The sequence below is a fragment of the Falco naumanni genome, chromosome 5, assembly GCF_017639655.2.
Source record: "Falco naumanni isolate bFalNau1 chromosome 5, bFalNau1.pat, whole genome shotgun sequence".
NCBI lineage: Eukaryota > Metazoa > Chordata > Aves > Falconiformes > Falconidae > Falco > Falco naumanni.
Genome location: NC_054058.1, coordinates 77019766 through 77039059, shown reverse-complemented (window position 1 = coordinate 77039059; position 19294 = coordinate 77019766). Strand labels below are relative to the sequence as shown.

Here is a 19294-nt window from a genome sequence, read left to right as displayed (position 1 = left end):
GACAAATTCCTCTGCTTCTGTCTGGTAAAGACAGCATAACCAGGATACTGGGACAACTGGTAGTTCTGATGGAGCTGGCCTGGCCACAGCGTGGGCTAATCCCTGCATGCAACAAGAAAGAACCAGGACCACCAAGACCACATGGCTGGGCCTACGGGGAGAGAGAAATTGCACCCGATTTGAGTAATGCATCTGCTAATTTTCTCCTAGTTAAAATTACCAAGCGGTCACAAGAAAAGGATCATACTGATCTTTCACAGCTGTCGCATAGTAAGTAAATACTTTTTTCTATTAACTTATCTGCTCCTTAACTCAGGAGGTGAATTCCTGGGTCCTGATGCTCAAGCCCTATTGATTCACTGTCCCATCCTTCTGTGATAACCCCCAGATCTTTGTCTTTGAATGGGCCTTCACTTGACATTGACTGGCTCTGGGGGCTTGGAGGTATTGGGCTGCTCATCTAGCTACTACAATCTGCAAGCAATTAATCTTGGTCTGGACTGTACGGGGGCTCTGGTCTACTCTGTCTTCATAAATACTTCTCCTCCCTTGACCTTTTGGAATGATCATTCAGTCTGTAAAGTTTCACTTTGCTTCCTGTTGTATTCAATAAATTCCTTTGCTTAAAAAAGTCTCTTGTTGATACGAACCATCTGGCATCTGGAGGGGAGGAGAAGACAAAGGAAAGACAAGTTGAGTGCTGGATTGCGGGTCAGAAGCCTCATCTGTAAAATCCTAACGTAGAAATATGCTGAAAAAGGAGGGAACAGGAGCAACAACTGGGAAAACGTCTGCTTCAGGCGGTTGTTTCCTGGCACAATGCCCAGCAGCCACCGCATCAGGCGGCTCAGACCGGGAGCTTGTTTTCGTTGCTGCATGCTAATTTGTTTTCTGGCCTGGGACGACATCTGGCTGACATGTTCCTTTCCACACCCCAGGAAAAGTGCGCTTTTTAGCTGGTTACTGCAGTACTTGGCATTAAAATATAGTGAATCAGGCTACAAAGTAGCACAGGTTTGGCTTAAAAATAATGAGGCTTAAGTACTGTTGAGCTTTGAGTTCTTTTTGTTTGCCTTCTGGCTTAGAAACCTTCAGAATACGTGATATGCATGTCTTCCTGCTTTTCAGCATGACTGTGCATGCTCAGAAGTCACTTTAAAAATGGAAAAAAAAAAAAAAAAAACCAACAAAAACTACATAAGCAACAAAACAAACATAATACATCCTTACCTTTTTATTGAGAAGTCCAGAGTAAATTATTTGGGCTTTCAGAATAATGTCAGTTATCAGAAAGTCAATTAAAAAAATAGGATAACTGGCAATATTCTTGCTAAGAAAGTAGAAGGGAGATAAGGGGACAAGAAAATCAGAGAAACGGGAAGGAAAACTTATTACCTTGAAAAGATGGCTTAAGCCCAGGAAGAAACAGGGGCCATGATGGTGTAACACTCACAGAGATGTCTCCGGATTTTGAGTGCTTTCCCTGTGTCTGGAAGGATTTATTCCACCAGCAGAGAAGTCCTAGGTGAACAGAATTCATGGTCTGGAAACAGACACCGCTGACTGTTACACTGATCTTCTACATCACCACACCAGCTTGTGTGCACCTACATCCACCAAGCTGGATCGAAGCACAAGGAATTTGTGCTTGGCTTCTTTCACATCCTTCTGGATTTCAACAGCAGCTTTGCATAACAATGTGCTTCAGTTTTCATTGATAACTTGTTGCAAATCTTCCTATCTACTGCTGAAAAATAGTTTTCATAAAACCTGGTATTTTTATACAACATGAAACTGAGGTACTGCATGCTGGCAGAGTTTAATTTACTGCCTGGGCTGCAGGCACGGGTCTTGTCGTCACATGTTAGTTCAACCTGACTTTTCCTGGCTGGGGAATTCTGCAGCAAACACAGCTACAAGTGTGAGGGCTACAGACCACTAATTTCTTTTTTGGTCTGTGTGCGTTTATTACTTCTCAACACAGTAATAAAACTTTCTGGGTTTAGCTCTTACAGGTAAGATGAACAAGCTTAGGTGAAATATTTCCATTCCAACTACAGCAAGAATATAATTCAGTACCAACGACAAGTTAGCACTATAAATATATTAAAATCTGACTGCCTAGGAGTTAAAAATGTACTGTAAGAAGAGTGGAATGGTTTCCCTTGAGAGTGGGGCCGCACACCTAGCAGCTGCTCTGATACCACTTATCAGTGTCTCCTGGTTGGTACTTAAATATTGACTCATTCATGAGGCTAATTAAGCACTGTAGCAGGTTGCCCAGAAATACCGTGTGCTCTTCACCACTGATGTTTATAAGCCTAGGTAGAGCCCTGTCCCTGAGGAGCAGGAGGAGGTTGGACTAGAGGCTTCCCAAGGCCCCTCCGAGTGTCCCTGCGATGCTGTGACTCCAGGCCTCTCAGGCATGGATATCAGATTTTAAGATTTTTCCATGGATTTTCCAGTCTGTAAAAGCTTATCCCAGCCTCTTCATCCCTCCGTAATTCTTGTAAAAAGGAGAAAACCCCATGCCACTGAAAAGCAGTAAACCAGGCTGTGTTTGTGAGGTTTTCATGAGTGCCGAGTACAGATATTAGTATTTTGCTCTTCTACTTTGGAGGAGCCTGTAAGGGTAGAGAAGCAGCAAAGAGGGGAAGAAATATAAGGGCATGTTTTATTTGGTAAGGTGACAGCTGGAGATGTGGCCTCCGTGTTGGAACAGGAGCACAGTCCAAAGACAATTAACTGGCAAACAGAATATTGCCTGGCGTGGTAGTTCCTTGGAGCCCAGCGCGGAGCAGTGGCTCCTGTCTTACAAAAGCAGCAGGCAGGGTCACGCAGTTGGCTTAAATAGATGCAATGTCATTTTCTTTTACAAACTCATTTTGGAGACCTGTTATCTAAGGCCTCTGAGAAGACATTAGATGCTTTGGTGTGAAATGCATGGGACAGATGTGTGTGGTCGTACTCTTCTTTTCATTTTGGGAGCTTCTCTGCTAGAAACCCTGTCCAAATGCCAGTGTTGGCTTTGGACTTTTTCCAGTTTGCTTCTCTGGGCATTGCCACATGCCCAGCCTTTTCCTTCCTCAGGCAGTGCCCAAGCAGGATGGTTCCGCCACCAGTTCCTATTCCCCAGACACTCCCTTGGTGTTACCAGGGAGTGGTAGGGGCCTGGGAATGTCTCTTCGGCATTGTGGGAAGAAGGACTCATTGCTGCTGATGTGCTTGCCACAGCCTGGCGGTCTCGCTGCACCTTCACAGAACACTTTTGCTCATGGCTAATGTATTAATGGCTTCTAGAGTCCCTGCTTCTTTCTCTTGGATTAGGGGCTTTAGCTGCTCAGAGCCTTCAACCCAGTAATCCATAATCTCATCAGATTTTAGTATGCTCAGAGCAGACGCTATCTAGGATGGCCTAAATCTGATATCCTGTTCCTTCAGGGACCATCAATTTTCCCTGTTCTGTCACCTTTGAAGATGGTCATGACTCTCCTATTGCATGACCATAGCTCACCAGTGCTACGTTGAGTATTGTCTCAGAGTCGTTTTTTTCAGTAGCCTCATTAACCTCTGGTCTTCCAACAGGAGCAATTTGGAGGAATGCTGGCTGGTTATGCTTATCTTCTGGTACAGGGGTTTGACTTAAGCTACCTAACTTTTCCATTCTTTCTGATGCTTGCTACTTGTGCTCTTCCATCCCTCCATTTCATGCTCTCAAACACCACTTAGGGCCTTGATACAGGCCCTCCTGCCCAGTTTATGCTGGAGGTGAGAGTGGATCTTAAAGGCTGTGGGATTTAGGAAGGACTCTTTAGCATGGCAATAGGGGACTCTCTTCTTCAGGGCTCGCGTTCAGCTCTCCCGGTCCTGATTCCTCTTTTCTGCTATGTCTTCCTACAATTCACATTGCTCTGTGGGTGGGCTCAACCCCTGCACTATTTCTGTAGTTTTGGTGTCCTGTCTGTTTCTCAGAGGTGGTCTGCACCCTGCTGAGTCATCATGTTCCTTGGGGAGTGGGGCTCTGTGTCCAAATTATTCTGCTCTGCAGGATTTAGATTTTCAGATATGATCAACAGATTATTTATTTCTAGCTAAGAAGCTAGCCATCATGAAAGCATCCCCCAGCCTTTTCAGGTGATGGAAAGTCGTCCTGCCGGTTACTTCATGTTAAGCTGTATAATCACTGTAGACCATCCCTTTCCCTCAAACCAGCTTTAAGCATCATGTTTTCTGGGTAAGGGATTCAATGGACTGGACAGAACATCTGAGTAGGGAAAAACAGGGAGAAAAGGAGGGAAGGGAAGCAAACAGTGGGTATTAACAGCTTTTGGGAAAGGGGGTATAGGAATGCACTGGGTCCCAGAAGAAGATGTGTTTCTGGAACAATGATTTTCAGTCTGAGGATGCGCAGGTGGCTTTTAGGAGATCTACAAAAGATCACTTGTTGAAAATAAGTTCCATATTCTGTAGGGTCATGTGTGTATATGAAATCTGGGAAGGGATCTCAAAAATTTGTGTGGGATCCACAAACTGGAAAAAGTAGAAGGCTGCTAAATATTCTTTAATAAAGTGATGCGACTACAGTGAAATGAGGGAGAAGCTGTATATACCATCACTGCAAGTCTGAACTAGTCATACGCCAAGAGGGAAGACAATGTCATCATCACCCACGTGCTCCTTGTGAGGGTAGGGAATTAGCGTCTGTCCTATCTGGGAAATGCAGGAACCTGTCCCTGGGAAGCACTGGGCTGTACAGCTCTGGAAAACGCTTTTAAAACATTAGGCAAAGTTCTCATCCACATGTACAGAGATGAAGCTAATGTTCTCTTCAGTCTTTAGAAATTCAAATATAAGTGTAGAAATTCTCAAGTTTGATAGTTGTCCAGTGCGGGTTAATGCACTGTCGGTTTTGCCTCTTGGTTTTTGCCCTGCTCCTGGGAGGCACAGGAGGTTACGTGTCCGCTGGTCCTGTTACCTTCATCTCTGGGAATACAAAGGCAAAGCCGCCCTCCGGGGAGCCCCGCGGAGCCCCCTCCCGCAGCGCTGGCCGTTAGGTGGCAGCACAGCTATACTCAATAGCCATCGCTGCCCGGTGCTGCTCCACCGAAACCCCGCCATTGCGCTCAGCATCCCCACGGTATCTTGTGGCTGAAGAATTTTCACGTTACTTAACGCAAAATTAATCAAAACTTGTAAATGGGGAATTTAGTATTATATTACAGCAGATTAAAAAAAAAACAAAACAAAAAAAACCCAACCAACCAACCAACCCACAACATAAAACCCCGCAGCAGTGACATGTATTAAGCTGGAAGCTCTTTCAGAATTTCTGAATGATTTTATTCCTTATCCTTCTGAAGCATACACGGAATTCAGCTATACTGACTAAACCAGCTCCTTCCTTGATGCCAGATATAGCAGCTGATAGCCTAAAAGCTCTTCCAGAAAACTTCCTTGGTTTGATGCCACCGACCACCTCAGCTCATTGCCTGAAGCATGTAACATTTTACATTATTTTCAATTGCCATTTGAGAAACTCAACAAATACAGCAAGTGCTTAATTGAGCCTCAGAATATTCCAGTGGCACTACAACTAATTTCATTTTATTAATGGAAAAAAAAATGAAGCAAACAGAGAGGACTCTCACCTAGCTCATTACTAATTTTGCAGTGTGTTGGCATAAAGCCAGATAAAGGAGAATCAAGGTGCTAATTGCATGCCTGTAAGCCTAATATTTGTGCTGACATCCCAGTGCTTTACCTGGTACATTGCAAGAAGGCCATGTTTGAGAATCGTCAAAGTAATGAGGTGCCTGATCTTCTCTACGGCAGAGCCAAACTTACACCTTTCTGTGTTAAAACCCAAAGGCCAGATCCTAAGTCTGTATAACTGGTAATGTAACTGACATTCCAGAGCATCTTCTGGAGTTAAACTGATAGGATTACTACATGTTTAAAAAAAAACAATCCCACGAAGAGACATCAGTCTAGCATATAGGATTTTGGCAATCTTTATTTCAGTTTTTTCCCTAAGAAAAAGCAAGGTAATAGATTAAAAATTATTATTAACAATTATGAATACATAATTCATTTTCCTTATTAACAATTCTTACAGCTATATTGGGTTAATATAAAGCTAACTTGTGCTTGACAAAACCAGGAGTAATAATCCATATTGTTACGCTAATTTGAAACCAGTTTGTGGAGGTAAATTCAGCCCCAGCTCCTAGCTTTTTGGAGCATCTTTCCTTCCAGGCTGTTTTCCCAGGTGACTGAGCTGATGTTCAAACTTGGAGGCTGGTCTTACACCAGTGGTCTTGGGAAATGTTTTGCAGCAATTTTTGGAACCGCTTCAAAAGGAGGGGAGCTTTTTAGTGTCTCGGAGGCCATTAGGGGCCACAACTCCTCCGGGGAGCTGGTGAGCACAGTGTGCCTGCTCACACTTTATTCCCCAGAAATTTGTCTCTTGCACAGGCAATACTTCCCTCGTCACCTTGTGAAGTGGAAAAGCTATGTAACTGCCCACAGCGGTGTTACAAGACTATCTGAAAGAAGGGAAGGATACAGCAGTTTACTTTTTAAAATGCAAAAGGCATTTCAGAAGGCAGTATGAAGTAACACAAAGCAAAAATTTAAGAGAGGCAGATGGGTAATAGAAAGTGTCACGGCAGTATCTGATCACTGCAAGCCTTGGCTTTTTGTATTTGGCAGCATGGGACTAACGTTGTTTGATATAAAGGGTAGAGCATGAATTTTTAAAGTACATATTCTACTTTCTGCAGAATTTTGAGTCTTCCATGAAAGTCTGTTCTCAAAATATTAATGTAAGCCAATGAGGATCACAGATCAAGGTGGAATGGCTGCAATGCATGCAGGTACTGCATGCTACTCCAACAGCAGGCAAGGATGCTCCCTTCTGCACAGAGCTCCTTGGAAAGGAGAAATGTGTAAACCACTAGAGTTTAGCACATGGGGAAAAAACCTGTGTTGCTTTCTGGCACTGCCTGAGAAGCTACTCAGCATATGGCTGGCTTTCCAATGTATAAACTAGTCAGGACAAATGTGGTGTTGTGGTGGGGTTTTTTTTGTTTGTTTGTTTGTTTTTGTTTTTGTTTTTTTTGTTTTCTTTCTTTTTTTAAATTTAATTTTTCTAGTTCTTACTGCATTTCAAATCCTCAGAATATCAGCTGAAACTACTAAAACTTTTAAATGTTTGAAGGACATCAGACTAGAGTGAAAATGGACAGAAAGCTGCTGGGCCCAGCATTACCTTTTCCTACTTAGAAGAGGGGAAGCTGGATGGTGTGAGGGAAGCTGATCTGTTATCAAAATATAGCAGATTTGCCTGGGAGTTTGGGAATAATTAGACCCTGGTCACAATCATTTCTAGTTCATCACCAAACACAGATACCACTGCATCAGCATCACGGAGGCAAATCCAGCGTCTATTTGACAAGAAAGTACTTACCTCTTGTTGGTGCAAGCTCTGGGATGATGCACATCTGTGACAGCCCCTGACAGCTCCAGTGTAACTTCATGTAGTGAAATTAGGGGGAATCAGTTCCTGAGCTTTACTGTGTCCACTTGAGATATTTAGGAATAACTGAAAGGCATTGCCTATAAAAATGAACAGGACTTCAGCATCCTACAAACCCAGCAGTTCTCTATTTAACTATAATTAATTCCTAAATAATTTACACTTTTCTCTTACTATAAACTAAGTTTTATAAAAAAAAAAAAAGTGATCAGGAACTTTATCTTGTCGCCTATATATGTGTGTGTATATATATATATATATATATATATATATATATATAGTCAGGTTTGAGAGGGTGGAGATGACTTACCAACAAAGTTCTTACACTGTGAATTTGATCCCTGCATACATTAAGGCATCAGATTTTCCTTGGACTTTACATACCTCAGGGATCTGTGTAGGTACAAGTGTATAGGAGGTGGCCAGGCTTGTGTTTAGGAGGAGGACAGTAATCCCAATAACAGCAGCTGTTACCACAGATGAGCTGGAGAAAAGCACTATCACACTTTATTTTAGTATGCTACAAAATTCATTGTTGAACTTTATTAGGTACTTTAATACCAAGCATACTTTAAAGTAACAAAAATTATTGTTGTTATTACTTTTTACAGAAAATCAAGTATTTCAACAGTTTTCTTTACAGTTTGTTGACTTAAAAAAAATTACAGTTGACAAGTTACAATGGAGTGGGATGGGAAAGCGGTAACATTTAAAAAGGTAAAACATACTGTTCATACTGAGTCAACACTTAGTGATGTACATCCTGGTATGTCTTTCCTTCTGACTGTGTACATACTCACTGAGCTGCCCTGGCAGGGTTGCAAGGTCTTGTGATGACACTTTTTTTGCAACGTTTGTGTATATTTAGAAAGGGATTTTACATTACACAGTCACCATGACGCAAAACTTAGTGTCCGTAATAAAATAATACCATACAGAGAAACCCTGTTTCAGTGATTTCTGTTGCAGCAAAAGTGCCATGACTGCAATAATGTGGAATAGAGGTAAACCTAAGGAGCAAATGAAGAGGGTGATAAGATAGCACATCCAGATAGCAAACCCTTTCACAGGCTTTTGAGGTGAGAGTGTGGCGGTGAATGAAGACAGGCTTCACTGAGACGTGATTTAACAGGGACTCCTGAAGGCATCTGGCCCTTAAGGATGTGCATTTTCCAGCTGACACTGGCTGGACTAATAACAGATTTAAAAACCTGTCTGAAGTGGGACCTTAATGAGTTTATGAAGCCTCGTGTAAACTACTTCCACCCCCTTTAGGTCAGTAGCAGGTACTGGGAATATGTTTATGGTGGCTGATGATTTGGATGGGGTTTCTGACCAGCTCTAACACTGGTGTTGTAGAAGTCAGGGGAGTCTCCTAGACACAGTGACAAGGACAGACTTGTATTAAAACAACGTATTTGTTTAAAAAATGCTGCCCAGATTCACACATAAGTTTACTTGGTAGATACCCATATCAGCGTTCAGTCTCTAAGACAAGCAGTGCCACACTGGGACCTTGGTAGCTAGGTAGAAGAGTCATCTAGTTCCCTGTATTTATTTATTGACAGTTTGCTTAAAGATAATTTTTTTTGTTCAAAAATAAAATAAATTTTCTGAGATTCATGCACTAAAATCTGGAATAATTTGTACTGTACAGCCAATGGTTAAAGAACAGTTTTAACTCATATTTTGCTCATGTCTTCAGCATATTGTGTTATTTGGGATCAACATTAGCATTGAATTACTATTTTAGCCATTTTCCTCACAAGCCAAAGAATGAAGCAACAGGCTTAAAAAAATCCGAAGAAAATAGCGTTGCAGGGTCCGTTTGGGCTGGATTCAGCTGCAATACGCAGAAGAGGGCAGAAAAAATGTGGGGAGCAGCGTGCTCCTGCCCAGTCCTGAGCCAGGAGGAGACCCATGCCATGCTGAGAGGTATCGGAGTGGAGCAGAGGACCTGGGGTGCCTGCTTCCCTCCGTTGCTCTGTGCCTGGCACTTGGCATCCAGGCCTTTTGCTGTGGGGTCTTTCTTGGAAACTCTCGGCCTCCCCCTGTTTTGCTGCTCAGGGGCTTCTGGAAATGAGGCTGTCCTCTGGGGAGCAGCCCACCGAGCCCTGCAAAGGGAAGCACCAGCCCCACCGGTGCTCCGGGGCTCTGTGCACCCAGACCTCACATAGCTATTTGCAATGTGTATTTGCTTATGAGTCTCTTCATTTATGTATTGAATTTAAGGCCTAAAGGGATCCTTGGATCACCTCGCCTGATGGGCATTAGCACGGACCAGAGGGTGTCACTCAGCGGTTAGATGGCAGAACAAGGGAAAAAAAACAGAAATGCCCTTGCAGTGAGCAGCTCTGTATTATATTTAAGGGGTAAATTACTTTCTCCTATTAAAAAAGAGAAATCGAGTGCTTTTATTTTGTCACTTCAAAACCTAACAATTCTATGTGCCTTGGGAAATTATAGTACTATGATATTCAGTCAGACATACCTTACAGTTTATATGCTTCATAGAACTAGAATATAGGTCAGAAATAATTTTTCAGTGTTAAGTTTGTTACAGACATAGATTAATTGGAACACATATGCAGTAAAAATTGAGAAGCTTTACAGTTTTAGTCAACTTATTATACAGTGAAGTAAATGAAGTGCAGCAATGTAGCAGTAGAAGTTATGCTTTTTCCACTAGGTGATGGAAACATTCAGAGTCTATTTATAAATGCTAATTTAAGAGAGATGTTCTATCAGCTTCTTGGCTACTGGTATAGGAATAGCCTGGAGTTAACTGCCTCTCTACTGTGAAAGGTTTTAAAGCTTTTTGCTTTCCATCAGAATAAAAAAAATGACATTTACAAACCTCTTCAATGCATATATATTACATATGTTTATCTAGCAACAACTACACCCCTTTTAATTTATTCCCCAAATGTGACTTTTCATGCATGTCTTCTGGATGCTGTATTCAGCAACAGTTTCTAATGAGCTGGTGTGTAATCCATGATTGCATTTCTCTTCTGAAAATTACTTCCATGTCTGGTTGATCTACGTTTAGAAGGTGGTGCTTACCCATCACGCGTTTTTGCACTCATCAGCGTTCTTCTCTGTTAGAGGCCCTTTCCCAAGCTTCTTCTCATTTTAATGTTGATGTACAAAAGCTGTTATTCGTTTTGTTTTGTGCTCATTCTAGTGAGGATTGGCTTAGTAGGACTGTGCAAAACAGAGAGAAGAAAGAAGCTGGTTTACTGCCAGCAAACATAAAGTTGTTCATGCTGTGCTTGGCTCAGGGCAAGACTCTGATCAATATTCTAATACACTTCATTATTTGCATTTCCATTTATCATGAAAAATGACAAGTTTAATCTTCGGATATGACGAAGATTTGTAATCTGGAATTCTTAAAAATCAGGTTTCATCAGCTATTTGACACGAGAAGTCAAAAATAATGAGATTATTTCATCTAAAGTTTGAACAATATGAAAATAAAGCTACAATGTGTGTGGGGCAAGAACGACATTTGCTACGTGAGTACCACGAATTGAGTTAAAATCCTGACATTTCTGTTCCATATTAATAACTTCTTTCATTTTGCTGACCACACAATCCACATTTGTAAACAGCATGAAATAACACCTTGTGTTACTTTTCGCAGGAGCAGACCCCAATGAGGACAGAGATGTTTTCAATGCAAACGCTTCCTTAAAAACTAATTTTCACCCATCCAGTTTCCATGTACCGTAAACAGGCGCGTACGCAGGAGAGTGGACACCGGCTGCGGTGGCACTGCAAACGGGGCGACCAAGGCTCCCCTCTCCTCACCGGAGGGCACTGCCCATAAGTTGGTGCCGCAGAGGGCAATGCACCGGAACAGGAGCTTAATGAGAATGTATATGTGCAAGTACCTATGTATACAGAAATATAAAAACCTGACTGGTCCAGCGTTTGGCATTGATCAGAAGGCTTTTGCACCAAATGACATCTTCGAATTCACCGTTAGCTGTACTCTCCTGGATCACTCAGACCAAACGGTGAAGTCATTTGGCAGGCAGCCTCCCCACTGTGTCCTGTGAAAGGCTCCCTGGTCAGAGGTCCCACAAGCCCGAAGACTGGGGGAGAAGACAGCCACCCTCATCACAACCCCACTGCCTTCATCGTAATGCAAAGGCCTCTGCAGGAGACTGCTGGAATGCAGAACTCAGGGGAAATCACAATTTTTGTGAAAATGAAAGAAAAAGAATGAATTTCATTGTGAAATGGTGGTGAACTAAGAGTTTCAGCACTAGAAACTCTTAAAAATGTTACTGTAAGAAGACTGAAATATTGAATCCCCCCCTCCGTTAGATGGAGCAGCCACCTTCTCCCATTCCCACCAATTCCTCACCCGCCTTGACACTCACGGTCACCTTGTCCTTCTGCTGATTCACTTGCAGATGTCAGGGAAAGTGACACCCCAGAGCAGGATGCCCAGACCTGAGAGCTCAGGATGGTGGTACCATGACCCAAGGAGCGCACTGGTGGCTAATCCTTCTGCCACGGACCCTGGATGCCTGCTTCCCCCATCAACTTCCAACAAATCGACGCTTTCCAAGCAAAGTTTGTTTTAGAAAAAAATTCCTGACTTGTTATGGCCCACAAGCGTTCAGCACGTATCTGTAGTCCACATACATTTTACAAAGAAGGCACGTTTAATCGATGTTGCTGAGATTAGAAAGTAGCAAATAAGCTATGCGAGAAACAGAAGGTGAGCTAAGGGGGGCCCTGCAGAACACAAATGGATCAGTTTTGCTTTCGTCAGGAAATGAATATGCAATACGGCATTGACTGTGGTAAAAACACTTTTATGACACAAGTATGTAATAGGGATGGTAGTTTCCAACTGAAAAGAAAACTCGCCACTGAAAGCTCCATGAGCTTTCTTTATCCTTTTGAAATGTGGCAAAAATGAAGGACAAAGAATGGATGAGAAATGGACATATTTGTGCTAAATATAATCTATTAAAAATGGTCTGTTGGGAATTTTGGTGCATTTTATTAATATGATTACTAATTTAATTGATATGGTAATTATTAATATAGGTAAGTAGTGCTACTAAATAAAAGAAAGAAAAAGTGCTTAAGCCTCCAATCTGTGTATTTGCTAAGTGAGATATTTTGTGAGCCTCTTAAACAATGGTTGGTGAGACTGAAATCCAGGGAAAGCCAAAGTTGCATGGTGAGGAGCACGTGCCCTGATACTCCTAGGAACAATTTATAGTTAATAGAACAGAATGAGCCATTTCTTTCAATTATTTTTAATCATAATCTCAAGTACCTGTGTTATTCAAATCCTTAACAGTGCTTACTGGATTTCCAGTGGTACTCAGTGTTTCAGTTGTAACATACTAAAACCTCTTGGTTTTTTTGACAAATTTGCACACAGGTGTTGTACACACGGAAATGAAAATTAATAAATGCCAGAGATGCCTAGCTGATAAGACAGAAATAAGTCATTCACATCCAACATCCCTCAGTCTGCTTTGTATCACATCATAGGCTTTTGACTCCTTGAAGTTTCTTTTCTCAGAGCTACTTTACAACCCTTTTCTAGTGCTGTTGCCTAGTAATCAGTTAATGAAAGCAGTTTCCGTGAGAGCTGTATTACCCAAACCATCTAGGTGCTCTGCTGTTAAGTTCTCTATTTAAAGCCTTGAAAGGCTGCCTGTTGGGCTGACATCCTGACAACATGGTTATTATTGGTATTTGACCTGTTCAATTAGGGCAGTCTCTTCTGTTTGACTGCAGAGCTGGGGTACAGTCAACCTGGAGGCATTTGCAGCATTTTTGTGTTTATGTACATCGGCAGAGAGAGGCCATTGATAGTTCTTTGTTTTGAAGATGAATCATGGGAGACTTCCAGGTTGCTCCCTGCCAAGGTATAAAGCACGTACCAAATTTCAGATAGTCCCTTACCTGCTGTTACTGTAAAGGCAGTCAGATGGGTAGTAAATATACAGAAAAAGGCAGACCCTCTAGGTCTGAATATACAGTCTCTCTGAAAGTCTTAACACTTTACACCATTAATTGTCACCAGCTATATTTATGCAACTTTCTTTACCATTTACTTGACTAGCACCTAGAAAATAACACCTTTCCAAGAGTTAATCTTTTGTCGCTGTCTCCAAACACACACAAACACCAAACTAGAGAGCAACATTCATGGTGACACCACAGCTGGTGCTATTCTCAAACCACATCAGCTGGCAGAAACCCATGGGCTAATGAAGCACCAGAGATTTCTTCCCAGTGTCTCCACAGTATTCCTCTAGCCTAGAGAGTGACATTCTCTTCTCTTGAATGCTGGCGCTGGGTTTGGTGCGTGGGAGGAGATGAAGGAGGAGGGAAACATTGTGCTGAAGGTCTGCAATTGAAAACAGACTTCTGGTGCACCCTGGATAACACTGCTGCCCAGGCAGCAGGCCAAAAATTTTGGACAAGTTCCGTTTTAATGAGGTGCTTGGAGTTTTCGCCTTTCTGCTTGTGAGCTGGGTCAGCCCCTCATAACCACAGGTAGATGGTTTTGTTGTTTATGTTAGGGTTGGTGCAATGCTAAGTGTGTTAAAGCTCCACTTCTCGCTATTGCACCCCAAAATTCAAATAGCAACATACATTCAGGGCCTGGGCAATATCCAGATGCGTGTAATTAAAAGGCATGAAAGTAGGTAGATGCCCAGTTGCATGAGGCAATTCATGTTCCTGTCTTCTCTTATTTCTTAGGATATTCCCTTTACACATATAAAACCTATCTGAGTGGCTTGAAGGAATGATTTTGTTTTCCATGTGATGAGACAGGAATAATCCATATTCCCATTTGCCTCTGAATGTGTATTTCCACTTGCCTACCTGCCATGGGTGCCTTTTCCCCTCTGGATGCACTACACATCCTTTGCCCTGGCTTCATTGAGGGGTGCTTGTGGAGAGCCATCCTGGGGCAAATACTGTGCTCTCAATAAACAGCCATATGCCAACTCAGGTCCTCTCGAAACTCTTAAGAGCCCTGGTGATCCAAGCTGAAAGTCTAGCATGTGTTTTGGAGATGCTGCCCACAGATCATCCTGGAAATAGCTGTGTGGCCAGGAGGTGGATGAGTTGTGCTCCCTGGTCCCTACCCCTGCACTGCTGTTCAAACACAGTAATGAGAGAACAAGGCTGCCTTATGGAGATGGAAGGAAGAATGGAGAGAAATTCCATAACTGTTTGGCTAGCAGCCCTCTTTCAGCGCTTTAATTGTTCAACATCTTCTCAAGACATGATAAATGACCTGCCCACACCAGCACTGCCTGAGCACGTTTCCTTCTTCCTCCTGGCAAACCAGCGGGCAGGATCTGGCAACTGTCTGCTCTGCTGCCGCTCACAGCTACCAAAGGTGACCTGAGAGGGGAAGGGTTAAAGAGAGTACACAGCAGACCTTGGGGAGTTAGGAAAACTTTTACAAAACTTTGGGTTGGAAATTAGGTGATGGTTTGGTCTTTATGGCATTAGAGGAGAAGCTCGTCTCAGCAGAAGGGTGTGCGAGCTGGCTCTTCTGCCGCAGCACTTCCTTGCAATAAAACAGAATTGCATCACATAAAAACCGACAAGGTTTTAACTGATTCGGTATGCAAGCCCCGTGAAACCAGAGCTGTGTGGAATGGTGGGGCTTATTCTATCTGTCAGGTGGTATTTCATGCACCCTGTTAGTGGCAGCAGCTGAACTCCTGGGCACGGGCTGTAGGAAGTGTTTTAGGGCTGTAGGAAATGGTTTCAAGAGCATTCAAGAATTTTCTGGATGTCTGTCAAAAGGTGGCCCAGGCTGTTTTGGGGGGCAGGAGGCTCAGTTCATGCCTGCACAAGGGCATTTCTAGCATCTGGGAGGGCAGTTTCAGGGCTGCAAAGGTGGCGATGGTCCGAGTTAATCATGGAACAGACAGAATGCTCTATTATTGGACATCTTCCACAAAGAAACAGAAAAATTGCTGAAGGTTCCAGTCAGATCAATTTTGCCAGGTTTCCAGTATCCCTGTATGACATACAGACGGACAGATCTTTGCCATCAACAACTCATATACTGTCATTCACAAGAAAAAACCCAGCGCTCTGGCAGACCTAAAGCTACACTCCTTGCACACTTCATGCTTCTCATGACTGCCCTGCTGTCTAGGTCCTGCTTTTCTCTGCCACACTCTGGCCAATTCTTGTAGTTTTAAAATCCAATTTATTCTTACATTGCTTTTTCCGCCTTTTTCTGTTGCTCTGTGTGGAGACTGACACATGGCAGGAAGAAACGGCTGTCAGTTCAGAGGCTGTTTGGTTCTAGGCAGTTTGCTATGGGAGGAGAAGAGCGACACAGCAGGGAAACATTATCTTCTATGTTTTCTTTTATTTCTCCAGACAGAAAGTTTTTTGAAGCTGTTATGCGAGTAAGAAAAAGTCTTACTTTTTCTTGACAACTTGTGGTTGTCAAGACAAATCAATTAAAAAAAAAAAAAAAAAAAAAAGGACTAAGCAATGAAGTCTGATCACCTTGTGTGGAGTAGGGAAAGGAGAGATTTATTTGGAAATTAAGTCTGGAGCCCAGGGCATGTCAGGACAGTGAACCCATTTGTGGTCTTGACTTCTTCAAGTTCCTATTCTCTTCCAGGTGGAAATTTTGAGAAAGGTGAGGAGATTTTGTGGGAGGAGATAGAAGATGGAGGATGGGTTTGGAGAGGCATCACGTCAGTTCTCTCAAGAGTCAGGCGTCGGGTGTGTGGCTTTGGGTAATCCTTGGAGAGGGCCAGGGCCCTCCTGGGGTGACTCATTTCATCTTGGGATGGTTCCCACCACCATTCCAGGGTGGATGAGTGCTCTTGGCTCCTGTGGGACCATAGACCTGGGTGAGAGTGGAGGCTTAAGTCTGAGATGGGCAAAGTGTTGTGTGTGAATCCTGGAGTTATAATTATCCTGCACAAAGTGATGAACAGCAGGCACGGAGATACGAAGAGAGAAGCTACTGCTCACGCATAGAAGATAATCTTCAACCTGAAATATCAAATTATTAGGCAGTTTGGATTAGTTGTTTGTAACAGGCTGTCAAAGATCTCGCCTGAGCACAGCTTGAGGATGGGTATTTTTAGTTCTGTTGGGGTGTGCAGTTGTGTACTAGGACTGCCTTCATGGACGAGCAAATGGCTTTGCAGAAGGTGGGTCTAAGATTTCAACCCCAGCCTGGGAGGGGTCAGTAAAACAAGCTGAACAGCTTAAAGGCTCACCAGCCTGGGTGTAGGAATGCAAAGAGTGGGCCAGCCTGGTGGGAAGGCGTGAGCCAAGCTATGTGTGGCAGTCAGCTTGGCTGCTCTTGCCAGCGACACCATGCCCGGGGGAGCAGGTGAATTTCGACTGCAAACCCTGAGAACCAGGGTTAGAGCAGCCTAAAGAAGGCAGTACATCAGAGCCTGGCAATTTTCTTATTTCTGCAAGATCCTCCTTCAGCTGCACCTAAATATAACCTGGTGGCACTGACGGGCTCCGAAACACCAAATCTGGGCAGGATTCAAGCTTCCCTGCCACCCTTCCTAATCCCTGGCTCAGGTGGCTTTCCTCTGGTTTGAATGTGGCTCCAAGAAGAGAACATATGTGTATGTGTTGGTGAGAAAGGCAGGAGGAGAGTGACAGGCAGAGGGAAGAGAGACCTATCCAAGGATGGAGCAAGTCATCATCCCCGTCATCTGCTGGCACCAGTCTGGGTTGATGGGAACAGGGCTCCCTCAGGTGATGGCTCTACTACCCACGTCTTGCCACCAACAGCTTTTGGGTCCCTCAGCTGGACAGCTTGGTGTACCTCCGGAGAAGGCACAACTGCCCCTCTGCTACCATCACACACAGCACAGCGTGCCCTGAACGAGGGAGGAGGTTGTGTATCTGCTCAAGGTGGGTACTGAAACACTGAAATGTAGTGATGAGATCCCAGAACAGTGGGCAGTGTTTTCTTCCATTTCAGTATTTGCTCTGTGCCTGTCAAGAAAAGAAAGATTTTTATCATAGTGAGCAAACACAGCAAAAAGCCTCCTATTCTTTCTTCTAAAGAGTCTTCTTTTACTGTGGAGCACCACAGAGATGCTCCTTCCTCCGGTGGTCCCTTTCCAGAAGGCTCATCAATTTGTCTTTTGTACTTGGTGATGTTTCTGGCAAGTTTGGGATGGGAGTCACGTCTCAGGATAGGTTTGCTGGCATGGGAGATCTAGTATGTTGTTGGAAGGACTGGAGGGAGACTGAAATGCCTTCATCAATAACGTCTTTCACATGAAGTAGCTTCCTGCTCCACAGAGTTGTAGGCTTGAGTCAAGCAAAATCAGTTACTTGTTGTTCATCTGTTTTTATTTCCTCCGTGTGGTTTGCTGCAGTCTTTCTTTACCCAGATGGTCTAATAAATTGCTGTCACTAAACAGGAGTCCCTGAACAGCGATTCCTAAACTCTTCCTGTTCTTTAACTGTTTAATGAGAAAATATTTTACTTTCTTTATATTCTGCACATTTGCTGGAGTTGTTTTTCAGTTTCTCCCCTGGAACCCAGAGGATCCATAGATATTTTTGTTTGTTTCACCAGCCTTCAAGCTGCGTGATCAGACTGCTCAGAAAGGTCTCCATCGTCTTTAAAAACTGTTACCAACTTTGATCTGTGTGTGTTTGCTGAGAGCCCCTCTGAGGGTCCAGCCACCTCAGTGGAGGTAACTTGAAAAGTCCTGGGCAGATTGGCCAGACAATGTTTGCATTATCATTGTGTCCTCTTACCTTTTTTCATTTTGTTAATAAGAGTTTGTATCTAGCTTTATTAGCTTTACATCTTCCAGGAGTTTTCTTGTGCTGGGCAATGTCAGAAGTTGACATCGGCACATCTTTGGTCTGGGAAAACAGATCTTGTTGATCCATAGATCCAAAGCTCTGCTTGTCCAGGCTGTGCCACCCGGGCCAGCGTGGGCTGCAGGGGGCTATGAGCACGCCCGAGCTGGGGACAGCCCGCCACCGATGGAAGCGCTGATGGAAGCGTGGTGCTCAGGCGTCACGTTGGTTCCAGCCTGCATTTCTGTGCAGCAGAGAGTAGGAGTTTGGCCCTGGGAGAAAGCCAAGATATTGAGGCAGATTCTTGAAGGTGCCAGCCAGGATGTCTGCATAAGGAAACTGCTACCATGGGGCTTATTTTAGCAATGTGACAGAAACAGAGTTCTGCTCTTTTTTTTCAACAGATTGGATTTCTCCAAATGATTTCCCGATTCATATAATGTGATTTTACTCCTAACAGAAAGAACAAGAGCCACGACAGTTCTCTGGCCATTCTGGCATGTTACAATGGCATTTCTGTGAACGGAATTTCCTGAAATAATTTGCTGATTTTTAATTATAACATAATAACTAAAACATCTACAACAAGTTCAATTTAAACATCTCAGAAAATGTAAAAAATATCAATGCTGGTGAACCTTAAATGCTGCAGAATAATGAAAACTTTTGAACTTTCTTTGTGTGAAATGAATTTCCCTGTTTTCCAGCCAGTGCCAAAGCTGTGTGACCTGGGAGCATGGCACAAATCCCACCTGATTCCCTGCTGTACAAAGGCACATCCAGGGGTTTCCATGAGTTTTCCAGACTTTCTCTTTGTAGGGACTTGTGCTGGTGGGAAGAGAAAATCTGGTAAGTGGGCTGGGCTGGGGCTGGGAGTGTGGGGGAAGGGTTCCAGGGCTGGAGGCCTTCATCCAGAGCGCCTCTGGG

At 43.4% G+C, this 19294-nt stretch overlaps 1 protein-coding gene and 1 long non-coding RNA gene across 3 annotated transcripts in view; one reads left to right on the top strand and one right to left on the bottom strand.

The window, feature by feature from the left end:
• LOC121088239 overlaps positions 1-12955 on the top strand; it is a 65148-nt gene extending 52193 nt beyond the window's left edge. The window contains exon 3 of the long non-coding RNA XR_005827876.1: positions 11187-12955. This is a non-coding gene — a long non-coding RNA (uncharacterized LOC121088239). The remainder of the gene's footprint in view (positions 1-11186) is intronic.
• The window catches only part of LHFPL3 (LHFPL tetraspan subfamily member 3), a 251046-nt gene continuing 239799 nt past the window's right edge, over positions 8048-19294 (bottom strand). For both annotated transcript variants that reach the window (XM_040594003.1, XM_040594002.1), the window contains one exon: positions 8048-10744. Coding sequence is in view for 1 of the 2 variants with exons in the window: in XM_040594002.1 (XP_040449936.1) it covers positions 10716-10744 (29 nt within the window). In the remaining variant the exon portion in view is untranslated. The remainder of the gene's footprint in view (positions 10745-19294) is intronic.